Source organism: Apis florea, unplaced genomic scaffold, assembly GCF_048593485.1.
Source record: "Apis florea isolate Af1SG1 unplaced genomic scaffold, ASM4859348v1 contig_3793_pilon, whole genome shotgun sequence".
In the NCBI taxonomy this organism is placed as follows: Eukaryota; Metazoa; Arthropoda; class Insecta; order Hymenoptera; family Apidae; genus Apis; species Apis florea.
The window spans coordinates 812,081-832,859 of record NW_028256856.1 but is presented as its reverse complement, the minus strand read 5'-3'; the positions used below and the strand labels follow the sequence as shown (position 1 = coordinate 832,859).

At 37.8% G+C, this 20,779-nt stretch overlaps 2 protein-coding genes across 6 annotated transcripts; one reads left to right on the top strand and one right to left on the bottom strand.

The window, feature by feature from the left end:
* The first annotated feature begins 231 nt into the window (after positions 1-231).
* Positions 232-6,812, top strand: LOC100866101 (alpha-tocopherol transfer protein). Of its 3 annotated transcripts, none has more exons than XM_086915735.1 (7): positions 232-662; positions 1,796-2,042; positions 3,258-3,349; positions 3,450-3,695; positions 4,001-4,195; positions 4,538-4,709; positions 5,739-6,812. In XM_086915735.1, exons 2-7 carry the CDS (start codon positions 1,838-1,840, stop codon positions 5,777-5,779), a joined length of 951 nt encoding a protein of 316 aa, XP_086771861.1. In that variant the 5' UTR covers positions 232-662; positions 1,796-1,837; the 3' UTR covers positions 5,780-6,812. The 3 variants fall into 3 exon arrangements, with proteins under 3 accessions (XP_086771861.1, XP_003691961.2, XP_086771860.1); XM_003691913.4 differs by lacking the exon at positions 232-662 and adding an exon at positions 1,247-1,556; XM_086915734.1 differs by lacking the exon at positions 232-662 and having other exon boundaries at positions 1,696-2,042.
* LOC100866215 (alpha-tocopherol transfer protein-like) lies at positions 6,322-19,232 on the bottom strand. Of its 3 annotated transcripts, XM_086915733.1 has the most exons (6): positions 19,018-19,232; positions 17,070-17,227; positions 8,375-8,548; positions 7,734-8,287; positions 7,476-7,626; positions 6,322-7,294 (listed from the first exon to the last, which is right to left on the bottom strand). In XM_086915733.1, the coding sequence occupies exons 2-6, from the start codon at positions 17,083-17,085 to the stop codon at positions 7,266-7,268; spliced, it is 924 nt and encodes a 307-aa protein (XP_086771859.1). In that variant the 5' UTR covers positions 17,086-17,227; positions 19,018-19,232; the 3' UTR covers positions 6,322-7,265. The 3 variants fall into 3 exon arrangements, with proteins under 3 accessions (XP_086771859.1, XP_086771858.1, XP_031771195.1); XM_086915732.1 differs by lacking the exon at positions 17,070-17,227; XM_031915335.2 differs by lacking the exons at positions 17,070-17,227; positions 19,018-19,232 and adding an exon at positions 9,114-10,260.
* Between the last annotated feature and the right edge of the window lie 1,547 nt (positions 19,233-20,779).

The window sequence follows — 20,779 nt, the reverse complement described above, 5'->3', positions numbered from 1 at the left end:
GAAAAAAAGTGAAAGGCATTGTTTTTCGGGTCAACTTTTATAAAAAAAATTTTTTTATAAAAAATTTTCGCTTATCATTGTGCGCAACTCGAAGAAATGTAAATCGGGCATCATAATACAATATCTACGCATTATATTGCCATCAATTTCATTTTTCTAATTAAGATTCAAAAATTTAACGACAATGCAAATTAAACGACGAAGAAGCGGTATGTACTCGATTTCGCGTTTCAATCGCGTTTGAAATTCAATTTAAAATAAAAGTTTCCAACGAAGCTACCTAACCTCCATCATAGATTTCACGACCACCATTCCCCGTGTCCTCAACCACGTTCACGATCTCGGTCACATTCTACGATACTACAGTGGGAGAAACGCTTTCGCTTTCCAACCGATTTCCTCCTCCTGCTTCTTCGACCAGTGTTCGAGCCAGTGTCTCGGCAACGTTGGTATCCGCGAGTCACATCCGGAACCCTTCAACCTGTTTCTCTTCTACTCGGCCAGTACCCTCGTTTTACGTTCTCCGTCTTGCGAATTTTCTCTCGCGCGTGAAATGACACGATCCTGAGAGATCGATAAAATATATTCCTCGAGGAGAATCGTTCAACGATCGTCCCTGTCGAGCGGTTCAGTGATTGGTCACAATCAAGGTTGTGTTACAGGTATGCGAATTAATTTTCCTATCTATCTTCCCTTCTCCCCCCTCCCCACAATTGTAATCGAGAGAAATGATTTTCGGAGAGGATGTTTCGAGATGCTTTTTTTTTTTTTTTTTCGTCAAATGTTCAACTTTAACTTGTTTACGAAAATGTTTACGAAGCTTAGAAATATAATTTTGTAATATAAAATCGAAATTAAGGATAAATTTATCTTACCTTAGTTTTGTAATGTGACGAAGATTGATCCAAACGTCGTTCAGTTTTTTATAAGTAAATATTTTCTTTCGAGAGAGAGAGAGAGAGAGAGAGAGAGAGAGAGAGAGAGAGAGAGAGAGAGAAATATATTACGCGACAAAATATTATTATCAGTTACTGCACCATCCTGAATGTTTAATTATCTTATCTGTCGATGAATCGGTGTACACAACGTGCACACGAGCACGTGTATATATATATATATATAAAATAATTGAACTTCATTTTTTATTGAGAGAGGAAGAGCGCAAACATTGCGATAATATTTTTATCGCAGGAGGGGGGAGGAACGGTGACGGTGCGAATCTCGTCGAGAAGTGAATCGGTGTCGAAAATCATTTCAGTAGCAAAGTTGCTGCGAAGCTTTAAATATCCCTTAAGATCATTTCAAGTTTAATTCACACGGAAACGATGAGTTAGAATTTTAGGATTAGATAACGGCCGATAAAAATAGTAACAAAACAAAGTTTCGCAAGAGACTCGAACTTTTTTGTAAATATTTATATTTGCCCTACTACTTTTCACCGATCCGAAAAAAAGAAGGAAAAAGAGTTGAAACTCGTCGCGACGAATCCGACGTGCAGCAACACTTGAAACAACATCCTATCGGCACGAAAATCCGAGGATCGAATTGGAAACGATGTTCGTATCGAATCTCCGTTACATCGACACTGAGCTCATCACCTCTCTTAACGTGTATCGACAAACATTTTAAAAAGAAAAACGCGACACAAGAATCGTACAAACTAATAATAATAAATATCTTCTGAGAGAGAAGAGATTACGGATTATCGAGCGAAAGAAGGAAGGAAGGAAGATACAGTTTTTCTCATAGCGACGACAATAAACTCTTAACTTCTTTACCTTGTTATGCTCCACAGATAAAACCTGTTTTACCGAGGGAAGTATAAGTATATCACGAGATGGAGCGAGAAGGAGGACAGGATGCGAAACGCGTGCAATCGAGATGGATGAAGGAGGATGTGCCTTATTTAAAAATAGGTAATTTCGTTCTGATGGCAGAGCTCGAGGAGGACGAGTTTTCGAGGGAGAAGGCGAGGAACGAGCTGCGCGAGACACCCGAGATCGTGGAGCAATCTTTGAAGGACTTCAGGGCGATGATTAAAGGTAAAAGAATAAAAAGGGATAAGAAAATGGCGGCTCTATTCCATTGCCGTCTCGATCGTTCACTCGATACTGCAGTGTGATTGATATATATATATGTATATCGATGAACGTTCGATCTGGTTTGAAAAGGCTTAGCGGATCCTTTTTGGATCTGATCGATTAGTATGCAAGCTGCAAGTTCCAATAAATCATTTTGCATAATGTTGGGAAAGTCGTAATAGATTTTAACATGGAATGGAAGTTAAACTATCGGATAGGTCGAGAATTAATTATTAATGATGAATGATTAATAAATTATGACTGTGGCTATCAATCGTGTTTTGAACGATTCAGAAACGGAAAGAAAGGAAGGAAATAACTTTTTCTAGAATTTTTCTCGCCCCGTCCTCGTCGTTGTGTAACATAGACAGAGATGACTGGAATAATAGAGAGGAGGAAATATTTTTTGGGACATCGAAATGCGAGAGAAGCTTTCTCTTCCGAGATACCGACAGCAAACATGGCAAACGTAGACAACTTTTGTTTTGCTTTCTTTGCACTTCATGTTCGTGTGACGTTTCAAATTAGATTGAAAATGGAAAAACGTATCGAAGAATTGGTCTGCAATTTTTTGTAAAAAAGGAACAATCGGATATGATATCGTTGAAAGCTTTCCAATTGAAATTTGTATTCGTTTGGCGTATAACAAAAGCCTCTTATCTTTTTGCAAAAATGATTAAAATTATTATTATTATGATCGATCGCGATAAATATATTATCGAATTTATCGCGAACTTTGTAAATTCTCAATAAAAAAATATCCAAGATCGAATGTAAAGGTTTTGTATGAAAATTATCTTTTCCAGTAAAAATTATAATTTAAATTAGAACGTGTATCGAAGGAAGGAACGTGTCGTAAACGAATCTGTGTTTGCCACAGTGTACTTTGATACATGTTGAAAACCGGTCATGCGAAAATTTCACTTTATCTCGAGTTAACGTTCCTTCTCCAAAGAACGTTTAAGAGCTTAAAACGAAAGTCAAGGTTTATTATATCCAGAGAATATAATTGACGAATAATCGTTTTCTTCTTCTCGCCCTCGATCTTGCCCTTCCTCCGTTTCTTTTCTTTCAAAGAATAAAAAAATCTCTTAAAATATTCTTTTCATACACAAATAATCACGATCATTATAATCTGATAATTCTTCGGAAATAATGCGTTGCTCTCTTTTTCAGCCGAATCCAATCTCGTTGTCCCGGACGACGATGAATTTTGCAAGAAATTCCTGCGTCCTTGCAAATGGTATCCAAAGAGCAGTTTCGAATTGGTGAGCAAATTGTATTCCATCGATTGTATTAAAATTATCAGCCAGATCGGCCAGAAAACTCGGATACGAAAACGTAACACGCGAAATTTTGATTTCGCAGTTGAAAAGATATTACAAATTCAAATTGAACAATCCTCGCTTCTGCCTCGATCTCTTACCAACCAACGAGCAAAAAGTGCTAATCTCAGAGATCGCGATCCCGTTACCAGAGAGAACGGCAGACGGTTGCAGAGTAATTTTATTTAACACTGGAAAACAATGGAATCCGAAAATAATCACCGGCGATGAAATATTTCGAGCGACAATATTGTTGATGGAGGCGACTGCGATCGAGGCGAAGACGCAGGTAAAGGTTTCTTCTCTTTCAATTTTCAATCTCTGGAATCTTTATCAAAACATGAGTAGAACTGAAACGTAGAGACTTGGAAGCTTGTTCGAAATATCGTTGAATATTCTAGGAGGAATTGCGTAATAAATTCGTGCGGCGCTGTCCTTGTACGACTACGTAATTTGGTGTCGTTAAGAAAGTATAATTTCGTTCAACTCGAAAAAAAATTCTCCAATTCGTAATCAACGGGAGAATGAAAAAAAGAAAAATTTCTCTCTTCTCCCCACCTTTTATTTGCCCCTTTTATTTGATCTGATTTCCAGATTTGCGGAATCCACGCGATTATAAATATGGCCGGGTTTTCATTGAGCCATGCTACGCACATCACTCCGAGTTTCGCAGCAGCGATGACCGAATGGATACAGAGATCTTTGCCATGTCGAATAAAGGGTATACACATAGTGAATCAACCCTTCATATTCAAGATGGTCTACGCAATTTTCAAACCTTTTCTTCTGGTATCTTTTTTTCCATTTCAATTTTACCAATTTCGTAAAGTTCAATGCGTACACTTATTTCTTTCTTCTTTAAATGAAGTAAAAAAAAAAAAATCTTGATTGTTTGATTGATCGATAATAAATTATGGAAAAAAAAAAAAAAAACAGAAAGAAAGAACTGCGTTCTTGTTGAAAGGAATAATTTGATCTGTCCTTGACTATGGATAATTAATGTGCGAATATAAATTGAGGATGGACTGAAAATGCATGCATAATGTTTCGCGATGATTTGCGAATATATTTAATATTTTTGTTTTGCGTTTGAAAGTTGCGTTTGATTTAATCGAAGTCGACGTTTTACAGGAGAAGACACGTAAGAGGCTTCACTTTCACGGCACAGACAGGGAGGCATTGATCTCTTTCGTCGGAGTGAAAAATTTACCTATCGAGTTTGGCGGTGAACTCGAGATGCCGAACAAACCGATTGGCCAAGACATTTACGAATATCTGCACAAATTCGAGAAAATATTCGAAGGTAATCCACACTTGTCTTTTATTTTACTTTTTTGTTATGTTATTGAAATAAAATTAAATATTGATGAAACGCACATAAGCGATAGCAGTAATAAACGAGATTCAAGGTAAAATCAAGGTAAAAACACGGTAAATCGATTAAGAAAAGAATATTTATCGAAAAAGAATTATTTATCGATCGAATAATACTTGTGAATCGATTCTCCTCGAGTAGCATATAAATCTTCGATGATATGAATTTTCCCGATTAAATATATTTTTCATATTTTTCTCTACGATTAATTGTCAACTATGATTTTAATTATTATTTACTCGTCCATCCGATAATAATTATTTTCACATTGTCCATAATGTTCTCTTCGATATGATAATCCTTCGAAATTTAAAAATGTCGACACATAAGTCGAATCGGTTCACTGACGGTATTAACCTTGGGTAACATCCTATTTTTGTGGATATTCGTAGCACGTGCAATTACGTATGGACGTATGTGTTACATTACAACGTGTATTATTGCCGAGTAAACTTGGTTGCGCAATAATGAATCGTATAATTTTCTTCGTACAACTCCAGGATATATAAAATTGTTTGTCGCATAAAAAATTTAATTACGCTTCGTGGTTAGTTAAATATTGGTTGAATATATTCTTAAGTATGTTATAATTTTTGCAATTACCGACTCTTCGGTCAATAACAAATACTATTTGAAAATTTTTATTCTTGAAAATTATTATATTGCTTCTTTACAAAAGTAGTAGAAATTATAAGAATGATTAGATGTTAAAAAAAAGTTTATTGTATTTTCTTCAGGAAGGATGATATATATATAATTTCATGGACAGTATTTTTCCAATTAAGATAAAATTATCTGTTTCAAATTTTTTTCTCGCATAAACGGATAAGATAGCCTCCATTTCGGCCTGATAATAGGAAACTGGAAAGAAACAATTTATCCGTGCGATTAATAATTGGATCGATATCCTATTCAATAAGCATAGGATATGATATTTATTTCTTTCTTTCTTTACAGAGCTCAACAAATTTGGATATGCTGTGAATGCAAAATCATGAGGAGCAGGATCGTTGTGAATTTGTGATTTGAAAATGACGAGGTAACGAGATTCAAGGTAACGTTGTCTCTGATGGATCTCAATCGGGTCGAGACAACAACAACAAGGGTGGATGGGTAAACCGATGATAAGAATTCGATATAAATCATTACTTGAGTTATCAAACGATTATGGTCGAGAGATCCAAATCGTTATTGCCGCAACGGATCTTTATTCTTTCTTGCGTGTGGGTAATTTTTTTTTTTTTTTTATTCTGGAAAATAAAAGTAAGCAACGAAAAATGATAAAGGCATACTAAAGTTTGTATTTGTTCTTCTTTTTGTTACCGATATAATAAATAAAATTTTCAATCGACTTTGAGCGATAATCGTTCGATATTTTTAATCGGTTTCGATAAAAGAAAAAAAAAAATTATGCTTGATCCGCGAAATTATACATAATAACGTCGCATCGTGTGATTGCGATAATTGTTTGTTACATGATTGGTCGATCGATTATATATATAGAGGAACGTTTGTGGGGAAATATTTTGACTAAAAACAGTTGGAATAAAAGTGTTTTACTTCAAAGAAAGAAACAAATAATAATAATAATAAGAAGAAGAAGAAGAAGAAGTGAAACAATTATCGTATTATATAATTAAGGATATTCGTACGTACATAACAGGTTTTCTTAATTAAGTACATATTTCATAAGCGTATACCCTTCAGATAAACCTCTTTGTCCTGATACAATAAATTAATCAACAACAAATTTATTAAATATATCAGCTGGTAATAACTTTTGAAACCTTTTTTGGGAAAGGTTTCACGTTAAATTATCAAGTTAATTGATATAACGATAAATTCGAAACGATTTCATCATCATTAACAGAGAAGTTTAGAAAAAAAAAAAAAAAAAAAAAACATTAAAAGTAACATTAAAGTATAATATAAAAATAATATTATAAATAATAAAATTATTTCGTACAAAATTATCCTAATCTATAAAATATAATTTTATATAATTTTATATAATAAAATCCCTTGGAAGAATTCGCTTCTCTCTCTCTCTTTCGCTCATTCACTCACTCACTCTCCCTATGATAAAACAATTCTAATTCTAATTCTATCAACTCGAGTAATATGGACAATACGACAAATTGGAAAAGTTTGTACTTCTTTTCCCATTCTCCTCGTAACCACTGTTTATTTGTTTAATTTAATTCATCGTATTATAATTTAAATTGGAATAATATTGCAAAAAAGGTCAAACCAGCAACGCTTGTATAGCAGATAATAACCGCTTATAATAGAGATAACTAAGTAGGCCATGCGCTGAATCCAGATCAGCGTGTTAAACGAGAAAATCCACAGCCGACAAAGTTTCGCAAAAAAAAAAAAAAAAAAATAAAAGAAAAGAAAAGAAAAAAAAATTCATCATCTTCAGATCATCCCTCTTTTTCACATCCTCGTGAAAGCGCATCCTCGAAATGCGGGGATGTGTTTCTATTTCTTGTAACCGTACGAATTGATCGCTGAAAAAGAAAAACAAAAAAAAAAAAAAAAAGAAGAAGAGGATATCAATTAATACAGAAAAGCAATACAGAATGTAAAATAACATGTTCGTCCAATTTCCAGCAACGGTGCTTTCATTCCGGAAACTGGAAGAGGTATTCGAGAGGATTGTCGTTATATTACGTTCATTTCATTACGTACCATCGTATTCTTTGTCGCATAACAATAACAATTCCAACCATTGCGGCCCCGTTATACGAGGAAGTTGCAAGTTTCCACCGTAGCAGGCTGGCAGACACTTGGGCGAGATGTATTGGTGCAACGATTTCCTGTCTGTTCCATGGAAAATCAGCTGCAAGTATATAAAGAAGCCAATATCATTAAAACCTTCTACTTAATTAATTCTCCTTTCTTTTTTTTTTTCTCCCAGAAAATGTTGGACGAGTGATGAAGGCCTACCCTGTTCTTCAATTTGTCCCTGAGGAACGGTTTGAACAGCGCGAACACCATGTTAAACACGTACGGCTGATTGACGATGTGTATATTCTTTATTCTCAGCGGGACCGCGTCCTGCAACCAGTCCACTATCCTTTTGGCGAACGCGGGGGTGAATTGCCAGGCCTGTTGAAGAGTGAGCCCGTCCATGTCGAAAACGACTATCGCGCCCGCGATCTGCGTGGCCGGCTCGAGCATGGCCGCCTCCACGTAGAGGACGCAGCCCTTGAACACCTCGTCCAGGTTGCACTTGTTGTGCTTCCATTTCTTCCCGAGCTCTATCACCAGTATCCTCCGCCCGTTTTGATCCCGATTCGGCAACACGGACAGAATGTTTTGCTCGAATATGTTCTTCTCTTTGCTCGGTTTCAGATTGTCGTACACGTTCGAGTGCTTCACCTTGAAGTTGTAATAATTTTTCACTAGATTCAACGCCGATTCCGGGTAATACTTGCACGGCCTGAGAAACCGGATCAGCCACGCGTCGTTCTCCAGGGGGCATTTCAGATCTGTCTCGGCTGTCAGAATCAGAGGAGAAAATTAAGAAATAGTGGTTTTCCCATTATTTATTTTCGATTATACTTTTTTTTTTTTTTTTTTTTAACCTTTCAGCAATTCCCTGAGTCGGGCGATCGCCTCGTTCTGAAGTTCAGGCGTCTCTCGAAGCTCGCTCTTCGCTACATCCTGCAACTCCTTGCTGGGTGGACCGAATTCGACCTCGAGGGTGAAGTCACCGACTTTGATGGAAGGAAGTTTATCCCATTCGGTCAACGTGGTTCCTAAACGACAAATTTCTAGAATTTATACATTGTAAATACGTTTATTTATCATCGCTCGTATTAAACGGAACTTCATCTGTGTGAGAGGAGAAGGAAGAGGGGAGGGTTACGTTATGTTTATATAATAATAGCAATCAGTCCAATTCCCATTACAACAATGGATTTTTCGTGCAATTAATAGGAGTTCGTGTTCGTATAGAATACACTACGTTCTAATTACGTTACATCATAATTGGCGTTCGTTGGGGCTCCGATTATCAATGTATATATCATCGACGTAAATCATTCATTCATTTCGTAAACACATATATCTCAAATAAGATGATTATGGGCAAACAACATTTGAAGTTTCTAAACGCGATGTATATACGCGTATTCGATTCAAAAAAATTTCCATCCAACTCCTTTCATTCGCCTGATACAATTCAATTTTTCAATACAAACAAACGTATCCAACTCGTCCATACTTTTGCAAATACAAAGAAGAAGAGGTAATAGAATCGAGCGAAAATTGAAACTTTCACGGCGACAAAATAACAAAGGTATAATACAACTCGATACTAACTTTCCACTTCCATATCTTTCACCTTTCTCTCTTCCCTCGTGTAGTTCTCCTCCTTGTCGTTCTCGCACATGCGCGCACAGCGACGAGTTCGCACGACTTGGTTCTTCTCTCAGCCAAGAAACGAATTATAATTCGGCCGAGTGTCATTCAGCTTGCTCGCATCGCTACTACTACCGATCGAGCGCGCTTCACTTTTTTTTTTTAATTCACTTGTATATACAGATAAGCTGAGTAATCACACGACAGCGGGACGATTTTGTCATGATCGTGACTCACTCCGGCTTGGACGAGGCCGGTTCGCTACTGGACTAGTCTGCTAACTTCGCAGAATTCATTTAACGAAGCCGTGCGTTCTCCTTTAAGCGTTCTCATAATCGGTATCCCCCTACCATATTCCAGTGGATATCCAGTGGAACAAACTCCCGGAATAATTTCGAAAACACTACCATTACTTATTTACCACGCGTTATATACTGGTTTATCGGGTTTCAGCGATGAATTTTTTTCCCTTCCAGTTTCCATTTCTCTCCTCGATTTCGAGATCGCGATTGAGAGAGAGAAAAATGTGTCAATCGTTGTCGTATAAAAAGGTTCGTAGGATAACGAACGGACGTAAAACAATTTTATCTCGGTTCGTTATCTTCGTGCATGTACGACCTACGTAACGTGGTGGGTGGATGCAATGTGCGATTTCATGAATAATTAATTCTACAACTTTTTTTCGAAAAAAGAGTTTCTCCTGTGTTTTACCTGCACGTTTTATTCCCCTTGTTAATATCTAATATAATATTACATATACACTTTCACTGGCCATAATTCAACGTCGAAACGACACCTGTTGTTCTTGATTAATTCCTTTTCTTTCTCTTTACAGAACAGGACAACGGGCAAATTCTTGTTTGTTTTCCTACTTTCACGTTTTAACTGTACACTTGTAATGGTATCGGTTTTCCACGTTGGAAATTTTATCGTGTTATTCTTGTAAATTCTCCACCGAGTTGATTCCTCGTCCGAGGAATTGCAATTAAGTGAATTCAAAGGGTCATCGCACTCGATTGAATTCGCAACATTAAGCCGAGTTTACACGTGAAAATTCTTCGAAACCTTGTTGTGATATTTGAACCGCGCCATGCGCAATAAACTATAGGGAGTTTCTTCTTCGTGTATTCTTCTATACGTACACGTTTCTCTCTCTCTCTCTCTCTCTCTCTCTCTCTCTCTCTCTCTCCCCCTCGCTCCCCTCTTCGCCTCCTCCTCGTTCTCCTTCTCGTTCTCCTCCTCGTGTAATTACGTCTTCCCGGTTGCAGCTGAACCGTGGAACCAACGGTACAGAATCGTCGATGCGTAAATAAACGCTGTACACAGGTTTCAAAGCCAGGTTTCGTTCCTTTCACACGATTTTATGAATGATGATACTTCTAAAGATTCTCTTGATTTTTGAAGAGGGAAGGAAAATAAAAATAAAGGATAAAAAAATTGCCTCTTGGATGAAGTATTGCAATATTGTACGTCTGTGAAATTTAGAGGAAGTAGTATTTGAGGATGAAAAATATATACATATATATATATATATGTTAACATGCATGTGCGCGTAGATAGAAAAAAATTAGCAACGATGATTTTGAGACAGAGATTATTGAAAGAGCAAACAGACACTATAAATATTGAGATAACACGACAAAGTGTTAATTAGCAGAACGATACTATCTACAATTACTAATTCTTACGGTATTCATAAAGAGATACAATGCAATTATATATTGATTAACATTATATCGATTATCGATTGATTAATATAACGTTAAACGTATTTAATACACGCCGAGAAGATGAAGGGAAACGTTTATTTTTTTTCTTTTTTTTTTTACTCTCCTCGATACGAATATATTTATTTCCAATTTATTCGTTTGTTTATCTATGTTATTCGGGTTGCAGATATGTTTCACTGTCGCATTGTCACGTTCAATACAAGAATAAATATCGTTGGAATAATCGAGGTTAAAATACATATCCTCAGTTTTAGTGTTAAAAAGAAATCTTGTGTATGTAATATACGCAAATATTTTTACAATGGAGACGAATTCGATACATCATTTTGTATACATTACGTAAATATGTTAAAGCGATTCGATTGCATTCCTATTTTTTAACGTACGAAGAATTTATTTGCACACGATATTTCAATTTGTCGTTTTATCACAATTTAACGCATAAACAAGCTTCTTTATATAAATTTGATCACAGAGAATGAAAATATATTCTGCATTAATCCATTTGGATTAATTTTTTAACCGATGAATTCGCACTTGAAAAAGAATAATAGAAGAAAAAGTGAGTAGAATAATAAAGGAAATAGTGTGTGTGTGTGTAAATTAAAGTCTCGTTTGAGAAAACGACGTTCGCATACACCAGCCTAATACACATTCATATGTGCGCGCATACCACTGCTTTCTCTTGTGTACTCGCATTGTTAACAAATGGATCCTCGAAATAAAAATAATTCCACGTTCCATTGCCGACAAGAACCGCTACACGCGCTTGAAAACTAAATTTTCATTACATTTAAAAAAAAAAAAAAAGAAAAAAAAAGGAAAAGAAAATAAATTAAAATTCTCTATTAAATTAATTAATTCATTCGCGTGGTAATTAATAAACTCAGTAAAAAAAAAAAAAAAAAAAATTAAAAAATTACCAAGGCGACGAAATTATACTCTCTCGATCGATAATAATGTACACGCTTGTATTCTCTCTCTCTCTCTCTCTCTCTCTCTCTCCATCCGCAAAATGCACTACGACTAATATTCTCCCTTCGTTAATTCGACCAAACGAGCAGTTTGCACACCCTTGACTATTATTCTCCATTCTGATTCTTCTTCCATTTAGACGCGAGAACAAAAGAATCAACGTCCTCCGGGTGGCAAACATTTCGACACCGTTCCGCTCTTTCTCCCTCTCCTTGTCTTTCTCCCTGCCTTTTGTGCAGCCTCGGATAATGCGCCGACGACGAAAAAGTATTTAAAGGATTTGTGCAACGCGGCGGGAAAGAAAGTCGATGCTCGTCGTGGCGGGCAGGAAATGGGACAAATCCAAGCAGGTTTTTTTCTCCCTTTTTTTTAAGGAGATGCGTGTACTTTCGTCGACCGTTTAACAACACGGAAGTGGACAGGAAGGAATTCAAGGAAGCATTTGCATATTAATTTGCGCGTGGCTTAAATCGGATCTATAATATTTCGTCGAAAATTTGTTGTAATTTTATTCGTTACAGCGGAAACGGATATGCTTGGAACGATTTTTTCCTTTGTTACCGATAATGGATAATTTAGAGCGGGTATAAAATTTTTTGAAGTGGATGAAGCTGGAATGCGAGATTGTAATTTTTTTCTTTTTAATTCCTCAAGGTGAATAATATTGATGGAAAACAGCGGTCTAGACGGGCAAAAAACACGAATCGCTCGTGAAACGTGGAATCCAAGCCTTGCATAAGCGACCGATGATAATTTAGAATCTTTCCATGAAAAAAACTCGAGCCAACCAACATCTTGTCCCTCCACAGAATACCATGAACAATATATAATAATTCGTGCAGCTCGTTTGCAGCTGATCTAATCCCGATCGAGTGTAATGCTCGATTTCCTCGATTCGTTTCTTGGATCAGTGTTTCAGTGTTCCCGTAATGAAAAGTTTACAACTGGAGTTGTAAAACAGAATTTTCGCACGAAGAAACTGGGGAAGGAAAGATCGATAAGGCGATAATTCGTAGAGGAACGAAAGGAAAGACGTATGACGTCTAAGCAAATTTTAGTTTTCCTCGACGCGTAATGTAACTTTGCGGATATGGTTTGCTCTATGGATGTGGATCTAATGATTTTTGTAAATGGAAGAGATCGCGTCGGATGAAGTGTACTTTGCATCGTCAAACACAAGTTCTAGTGAAATTCTATTCCTGTCTAAAATAGGATTCATCGTTTAAATATTCGCCTTCGCTAAGGAACGATGAAGAATCGATTCTCTTCTCTTGTTGAGTCGGAACAAATATTCCGTGAAAAAAAAAAAAAATTTCTTTTATCGTTTTCCATCGTAACGTCAAGATAATTTGCATATATTAAAAGAAGAGAGACGTTTTCGAAGTTTTAAGAGGAGTGTGATTAAATTTTACAAATATCGCGTGTCTCGAAATACTCGGTCGCGAAAGTTAATGGATTGAAAGGGACATTGATGGACACACTTTTGCTTTTTTCCCATCAACCTTGAAATGCAGCGGTCGTAAAGAAGAGAGAGAGACCCGAGATTTTCGAGGTGAACCTGTTCCACGATCAGGGTCAACGATGTCATTTTTTGGCGGATGGATGGAGAAGGCGCTCGTGATCCGACTGCAAATAACGCCGCGGCTCAAAATGCTTGCACGAGAATTCGAAAAAAGGTATATTGACCTGGGTTCGCGTCGACGATTTTCCAAACGTTCCGATCATCCATCGTAAAAATTCGAAATCTTCAAAGTTGCAAGGCAACAACGATCGAAAACTGGTTTCTTTTTAACACAAATTAATGAAATGTTTTTCCTCAGCCGAGAGAAGTTTAGCACGATCGATTTCACGTTTCCATCCCCACGGTACAGGTCGATATTTATTGGCGCGAGGATCGAAAGGAAGGGGGTTGTAAAATTTCATCGAGCAAACTCCACTCGGGAGGCGCGCATCGACCCGCCACCGTTATAATTGGCAACCGACCAATCAACTTTTGCCTCCAAAGGGGGGTGTAACGAGCTAAATCGGCCACCTTCTTCTTCTTCTTCTTCTTCTTCTTCTTCCAGGGAAGGATCTATGCGTCGTTGAAACGTTGAAATAGAAGTTGGACCGGTGCCAACTTCGAGTTTTGCATTTTGCTCACGTTCGATCGGCGCGCTGATCGGTTTTATTTTTGCAACAGGCTGCGTTTCTTCTGATGAATTATTCTCGAGCGAGCATCCTCGATCTTTCGAGAAAATTATTATTTTTTTTCCCTCGATTTTTCTCGAGAGGAGCGAGTGTAAATTTTAATTCCAGAGATAATTCTTTCACGCCCAGTGACGTATTTCCCAATTTTGAGAAAAAGCTTTTCCAACTTCCGCTCGGGCCACCACTGCCCCGAGAAAACCGTTGATAATTCGATCACGGGAGCTCGTCGCGTTCCTACGAGTCCGCCTTACTTTTCTCAACTTGATCATCGATCGCCGCTTCTGCAAACAATTGGCACTCGACCAAAGGGCGCCGCTCGGGGATTTGGCGAGAAACAAACTACTCGAGTTAATTAGTCGAGTTTAGGATCGGATAATTGATTGGTTTTTAGTCGGGCGCGATGGAAATGGATAATCGAGGGAAGAAGTAAATGCGAACGAATGAGAAATTGGATCGAGATTGATTCCGATAAAATTTACGTTAAAATTCTTCCTCGAAAAGTAGTTTGACCAAAAATCAAATGGGGGGTTAATTAATTCGTTTAAAACGATTTCGAACGATTTCCATTTTTTATATTTTTTTTTAATTTTGAAACTTCGAAGAGGAAGATACGTTTTCTCGTTAGTCCGTCTTTTGTTCAGACGTTGATTACACCTTGCCGAGAAAGTTTAATTTCAAAGAGGAGCCCGATTCTCTCTCATTTGGACGAGAAACGAAGGGGGGAGATTAGAGGAAAAATACACATAGAGGGAGAAGGGAGAGAAGAAGGGGGGGGGGAAATTTTAACGAAGACAGGTTGGTTACGTTAATTTTTGATCGAGTTATTTAGATAAGAAAAGATTCTAATCTTCGGGAGAGCCGAAAGCAAAACGCGAAAACGCGTTAGAAAGTGTGTATTGCCGTGGGAACGAATGCCGTCGAAATTACGTCGAAATTATATTTAAAGAAAACGCGGTTCAGAGAGGATAATTGCGAGTGTTGCGAAATATTTCTTTTTCCCCCCGAGTGAAAATTGAAAACTCTTCGATTAAAAAAAAATATAATCGATCGATTCTGAAGTTGGACACTCTTTACGACGAAACGAATAAAAATTTATTCATCGTTATGTAATTACCTAGTGACCTTGAATAAGTAACGAAGTAATCGTTCCCCGCGGAAAACAATTTTATGATATTACGCACGTATGACTCATAATCAACTTTCCTTTCGTGGAATAAGATTAACATTTTATTGTCTTGTCCCATTGTGTTGCTTATTAATTCCATTTAAAGCTCGATTACGAGCTCGACGAGCGTTTAGAAATCATCGAGAAAAAAAATTAATTACATTTTATCGATTGACTTTTCATTTGAAACGAACGAAGAGACGAAATGAAAGAAGAAAAGAAAGAATATCCAGAAATAAGATCTCTTTAATTAATAAATACGATTCAACGTTGAACACGTTAAAGAGATTCCTTTCGAACTCGTATTGACATCTATACATTATAAATCGTCGATCAACCGGTCATCGAACACGAATTGTGTACACGAATTCGATCAATGAATTCGTTTTACGGGCAAACAACAGAATCGTTCGAGTATAATTTCCATTGATGTGAACGGAATCGTCGCCAATCTTTCGAATTTTCTTCGAGAGAAAAGTTTGGACGCGGGAAAAACATTGTTCGATACGACGTAACGCGCGTAGCAAGCGTGCCATGGTCGCGAAGAAACTTCTGGCACATTCGCAAGACGAACACGTGCCATGAACACAAAGAGAATTTGTCCGTGCGCGCGTCGTCCAAGTTGTTCTATCGCTGCTCGAGGAACATCGAGGAGATCGAGGCACACGATCGGGCAGGTGTTACGAGATTCGTTGCGAGTCGGTCGGATTGCAAGTGAATCGGTATCGAAACGAGACTGCAATCTCGAGTAAAACGAAGGGAAACGAAAAGGAAAGAAAAGGAAAGGAGAGGGAGAGAGAGAGAGAGAGAAAGAAGAGCGAACGCACGGTGGAGACAGTGTTGTGAAACGCGCGTAATACTTTCCTCGCTAACGTCAATAATATTTTCTTAGTTTGTTATGTAAATACATCGTACATCGCGGTTATTATAGCGCGATGCTACTATTATTTTAATGTTCGTTCTCTCTATCGACACGAAGTCGATATATTAATTAAAAATGTTAAAACAAATCATACTTTCTAATGATTCATTTTAATTTATGATCAACGCTAGATGAAAATTCTATCGACGCACGAATTCCATTTGCATACCTGGAATTGGTTTCTTTTTTCGTTTTTTTATTACTTTGTTTCTTCCCCCCCCCCTCCCCTCCCCTGAACCGATGATCGACACTTTGCGATAATCGTTAACTTTTTTTTTTCCTTTTTTTTTCTCCCCCCCTTTTTTTTTCCTTTTCCGAGGAAAACGAACACGTGACACGGTTTTTTTTTGATCACACGTATTTTATTTGCGCGAGAAAAATTGTTATTAATTTCGACCAATTTCGAGACAGAGAAGGAAAAAAAGAGACGGTCGGTAAAACCAATTTTCCTCCTTGCTCGCATTAACGTAATGTATGTATCTTTCGACGCATTCGATGTTTGAAACAACAGAATTTTTCTTTCTTACTAAGTTGTTATCGTGATGCATCGCGATTATTAGACGAAAGTATAAAGCGAAAGAAAGTAACGAGAGTGAGAAGCTTGACGGATCGGTTCAAATTAATTTAACGTTTCGTTGAAAGGCTTGTCTTGGCCAATGTCGTGTTTACTCTTACAAATTACAAACTCGAGAGAGTCAAACTCAAAAGAGGAGGGGGGGAGGGGGGCGGGGAAATGTCAAGTCAATATTATTATATTCGATCGATTTCGCCAATCGAATTGTTCGTTAAAATTAGTCGAAAAAGAAAAGAAGATTATGGATTATAAACAAATTCAATTCGATCGCAAACAAACGAACGAGATTAAATCAAACGATTAAATAACATTAGGAAGCATCGTTTCGAGTCTAAAAATATTATATATTATATCTACTCACGTTCGTATATCGCCATCGTGATATCCAAACAATTGACGTCCCAAATTTATATCCAAACGAGTCTCTCTTCCGATTCCTTTTCCTCTCAGAAATTTAACAGAGATCGGGCGAATATGATTCACTCGCGTCACGTCACAGAGTCACGTCAATAACAACAACTGAAACAGATATTTTTCCTCGGTGAGGCACGGGGCCGCGTACGGGAAAGGGATATAGGGGGGAAAAAAAAAATTGTTGGTCGAGAGTCGTTGTTGGGCGTCTCAGAGGGCGCTGCGATCGAAAGATCGACCGAGGCGCGTATGTTCACCGGTGTACATAACCACGATTCGTTCGTTGGAACGAAAATGGGGCCTGGGCCCAGCCACTGCCTCTTATACTCTGCCTCGACGAGCCTCTTTTGCTTCAGGGACGAGGAAAGACGAAACTCGATGATGATATATCTTCCGATGTACTGTACAGGGTGTTAATATATTCGCGTGACAAGTTTGAAAGGTTAATTCTTTCTGTTTAAAAATAGCAGCACCACAAAAACTTGGCGATACAAAAATATCGGTGGAACGGTCAAGGCTTCGCTCCGCTAATTTATGAACAGTAATTAAAATTCGTGTTGGACGTGAACCGTGTTAGATACTCCTCTCCGACAGTCGTATCCCTGATATCTCGTGAAACATTCCAGGATTGTGGCGATATATTCGAGCTAATAATAGAAAAAGATTAGAAACAATCATTTTGTATTAAAACCCTGTTAACAGAGAAGATTTCTTTACCGATCGATGATCGGATCGGAGGAAAATTTTTCGAGATTCGTGACAGTGGGGTGGGAAACGGGGTTTTGTTCCGACACCGTGTGTCCGGATGGACGAGAGAGGAAATGGGTTTAACGGATCGAGCCGATTTCGAGAGATTCGTCGATGGATGAAGAACCGCGCGCGTTAGAGGGGAGATTGAAGTTCGGTGTAGGCAGGAAATGGAGGAACGAACAGGGGATCGAAGCGTTAATATCTCCTCGTATCTTTACGAGGTATTATGTATTTTTTTTTTTTTTTTTTTGAAATTACATTATGCAAGTTTCTTGTATAACATAACTTCCTTCTAGGTTATTTATAATTGACGTTGGTTTTTTTTTTTTTTATAGACCGGAATTGTTTATGCAAATTCAAATCTTTAGGAATATAATTATGGTAATAAGAAAATTTACATTGCGATCTATTTGACAAATTATTCAAATTATTCTATCCCTCTCGCGTTACGTTGTATATAAATGATAATTATAAATTTTTTTTTCCAATCGATCAAACGCGAAATGATAAATCAGTTAATTAGAGGCGTCATTTGTTGAGAAATCGTTCGAGCCGCGTTTTTCGAGCGTCAAGAATATATATTTTCGACACGTGATCGGCACGATGAATCAGAAACGGCCAGTCATCGAAAAACTTGACATTAAAGCGTAGTCAACTAGATTCCTCGAAATGATTTCTTAAACATTTCAAAATACGTGATTTTCTCTCTCTCTCTCTCTCTCTCTCTCTCTCTCTCCCTCTCCTTTATTACTCACACAAAAATCACAAAATTCGTACGAGCAGGAACTAGTTTTTAAACAAATTTTAGTTCTCGATTGCGTGCGAGTAAAAATAATTCCCGTTAACAAGAGTGTCGTAAGAGTGTCACGGACGATTTGTAGATAAGAAAAAATTATGAAACAAGAAAATGAAAGAAACGAGTCTCTTCGAAGCGCCTGACTTGTACGCTTATATTTCGTATATTTCGAAAAAAGAAAAATCTTAAATCGTCGAATTTCGAACCGTTTCGAACGACGAGGATAAATCGAAGAAAAGAAAGAAACCAAGTTTCGACACAATTTCAATTTTAACTTTCCTCTCCTCCCTCCCCTCCCCCACGGCCGAATTTCGAAGACCGAAAGCGGCGACATTCATCCTCCCCGACTCACCGTTCGATTTCAATGTCTCCATCATCGTCCCGATGCGATTTATGTACGAGTATAAATCTCGGTCTCGATCCGATTCGATCGCGATCGAGAGTGAGGCCGTTGCCGTCGCCGCGATGGAATACCAATACGTCGCGCACTAATGGATAGATAGATGCATAAAACGTGATCCACTCTTCTATATAAACGCGTCGGCCGCCCGATGACTCGAGCTCTCTGACCTTCCCTCCTCGTTCACGATCGGCGCCTCGCCCTCCTCTCCCCCCGCCGCCCCTCCGCCGCTCCTACCCCTCCCTCCCTCCCTCGGCGTCGTAGCGTAGGTTAGGCGACCAACGACGAGGCACACGCGCCAAGTGGAACGATCGATCGATCGAACCAACGAACGAACGAACGAACGAACGAACGAAGGAACGCGAAACGGATGATTTCTGTCGGTCATGGGATTAATGGGGCGTTGCGACGTGTTTATCGGGATCTGTTGCACGCTTCTGGAAAAGAAGAAGGAAGAAGGAGGATGTTTGTTTATCGGGATACTTATATAAATAAAATTGTCTGGCTGAACTTGGAAGATCCGAGGGATCCGAGGTAGTCGTTGGGGTTGGTCAGGACGGTGCGCTCGGTTGGTACTTTTCTCCCTCCCCCTCCCTCTCCTCCCTATATAGGTATATAAAATTTCTGTCGAGTATCGAGTTTTGTTCGTTGAATATTCAGCAGCCTCGTTTGTTTGGACGATAACGGATGACTTGTGAGCGTTATCAATAATAATTGGAAACGATATTGCTCCTCGTTGAATTTTAAGCAGCCGTTTCTCAAACGATGATTATTAATTACGAGTGAGTCGTTTAATAATTGATGATAATTTCGCCGAATGGAAAAGTGAATTCAATATAAAATGCTGAAAATACGAAACGGGAGAGTGATGACGAGTGATCCGAGAAATCATCGTCAACGACGAAGATCAAGGTTGGAACGTGTTTTTTCGGGGCGTGAAGCGAAGAAAAGTCGTTCGTACTGATATTTATAATGAACAATGCGATGGAAATATGGAAATATATGGTAACGTTCATTGATTTGATCCTTAATTATCGTGTTTCGTAATTGATCAAAAAAAAAAAGAAAAAATCACAGTGGTCGAGAAAAAAAATCGAGAATAATTATTCATATCTATTATCTTCTGAACCAAGGACATCCTGTACGTCAACAGTAAATTACTTTTATATAAATATATGAGTAATATATACGAGTAAAGTCCGATTTTTATCGTTGCTCTAATAAATGCAAATCGACATCGATGTGTGTTTAACGCAAGAAATCGTCGAAGTAAGAAATTTTCTCAATCCTCCAAAAGAGGAAAAAAACCGATAATGATTGAATGGAAACAAGATGATGCAACTGCTCCAATTAAATTATAACTTATATCGCACTGCTAATTGCAAGTAATATATTGTAATATCGAGTATCAGAGAAATCTGTAACAATAGAATGTTATATTGTTGCATTCTAATTCGTTCTTTTTCCACGAACTAATCGTTATATTGTATTCCTCGGCCTAAGTAATAAATTTGTGTTTTCGTGTTGCCTTTCTAAAAATCGAGAACTCGACAATTGAAGTTTTTCATATTTGTAAATTTCCATTCAAATCTCGTTAAACACCAATCACCAATCGGAAAGTGAACTTCTTTTTATTTTGCTAAACGCACAATATTGCACACGGAATTGAGAATTTGAGGTCGGTGTATGAAGTGAGAAGGTTGGACATCCACCG

Bases quoted from the DNA above. Each gene is read 5' to 3' on its own strand.
- LOC100866215 (XM_031915335.2), bottom strand. From the start codon at position 9,183: ATGTGCGAGAACGACAAGGAGGAGAACTACACGAGGGAAGAGAGAAAG. The intron at 7,627-7,733 runs GTAGGCCTTCAT...ATATACTTGCAG, and splicing joins GGGACAAATTGAAGAACAGG to CTGATTTTCCATGGAACAGA. The intron at 7,295-7,475 runs GTACGTAATGAA...TTTCTTTTTCAG, and splicing joins ATGCGACAAAGAATACGATG to CGATCAATTCGTACGGTTAC.
- LOC100866101 (XM_086915735.1), top strand. From the start codon at position 1,838: ATGGAGCGAGAAGGAGGACAGGATGCGAAACGCGTGCAATCGAGATGG. The intron at 3,350-3,449 runs GTGAGCAAATTG...TTGATTTCGCAG, and splicing joins CAAAGAGCAGTTTCGAATTG to TTGAAAAGATATTACAAATT. The intron at 4,196-4,537 runs GTATCTTTTTTT...GACGTTTTACAG, and splicing joins TTTTCAAACCTTTTCTTCTG to GAGAAGACACGTAAGAGGCT.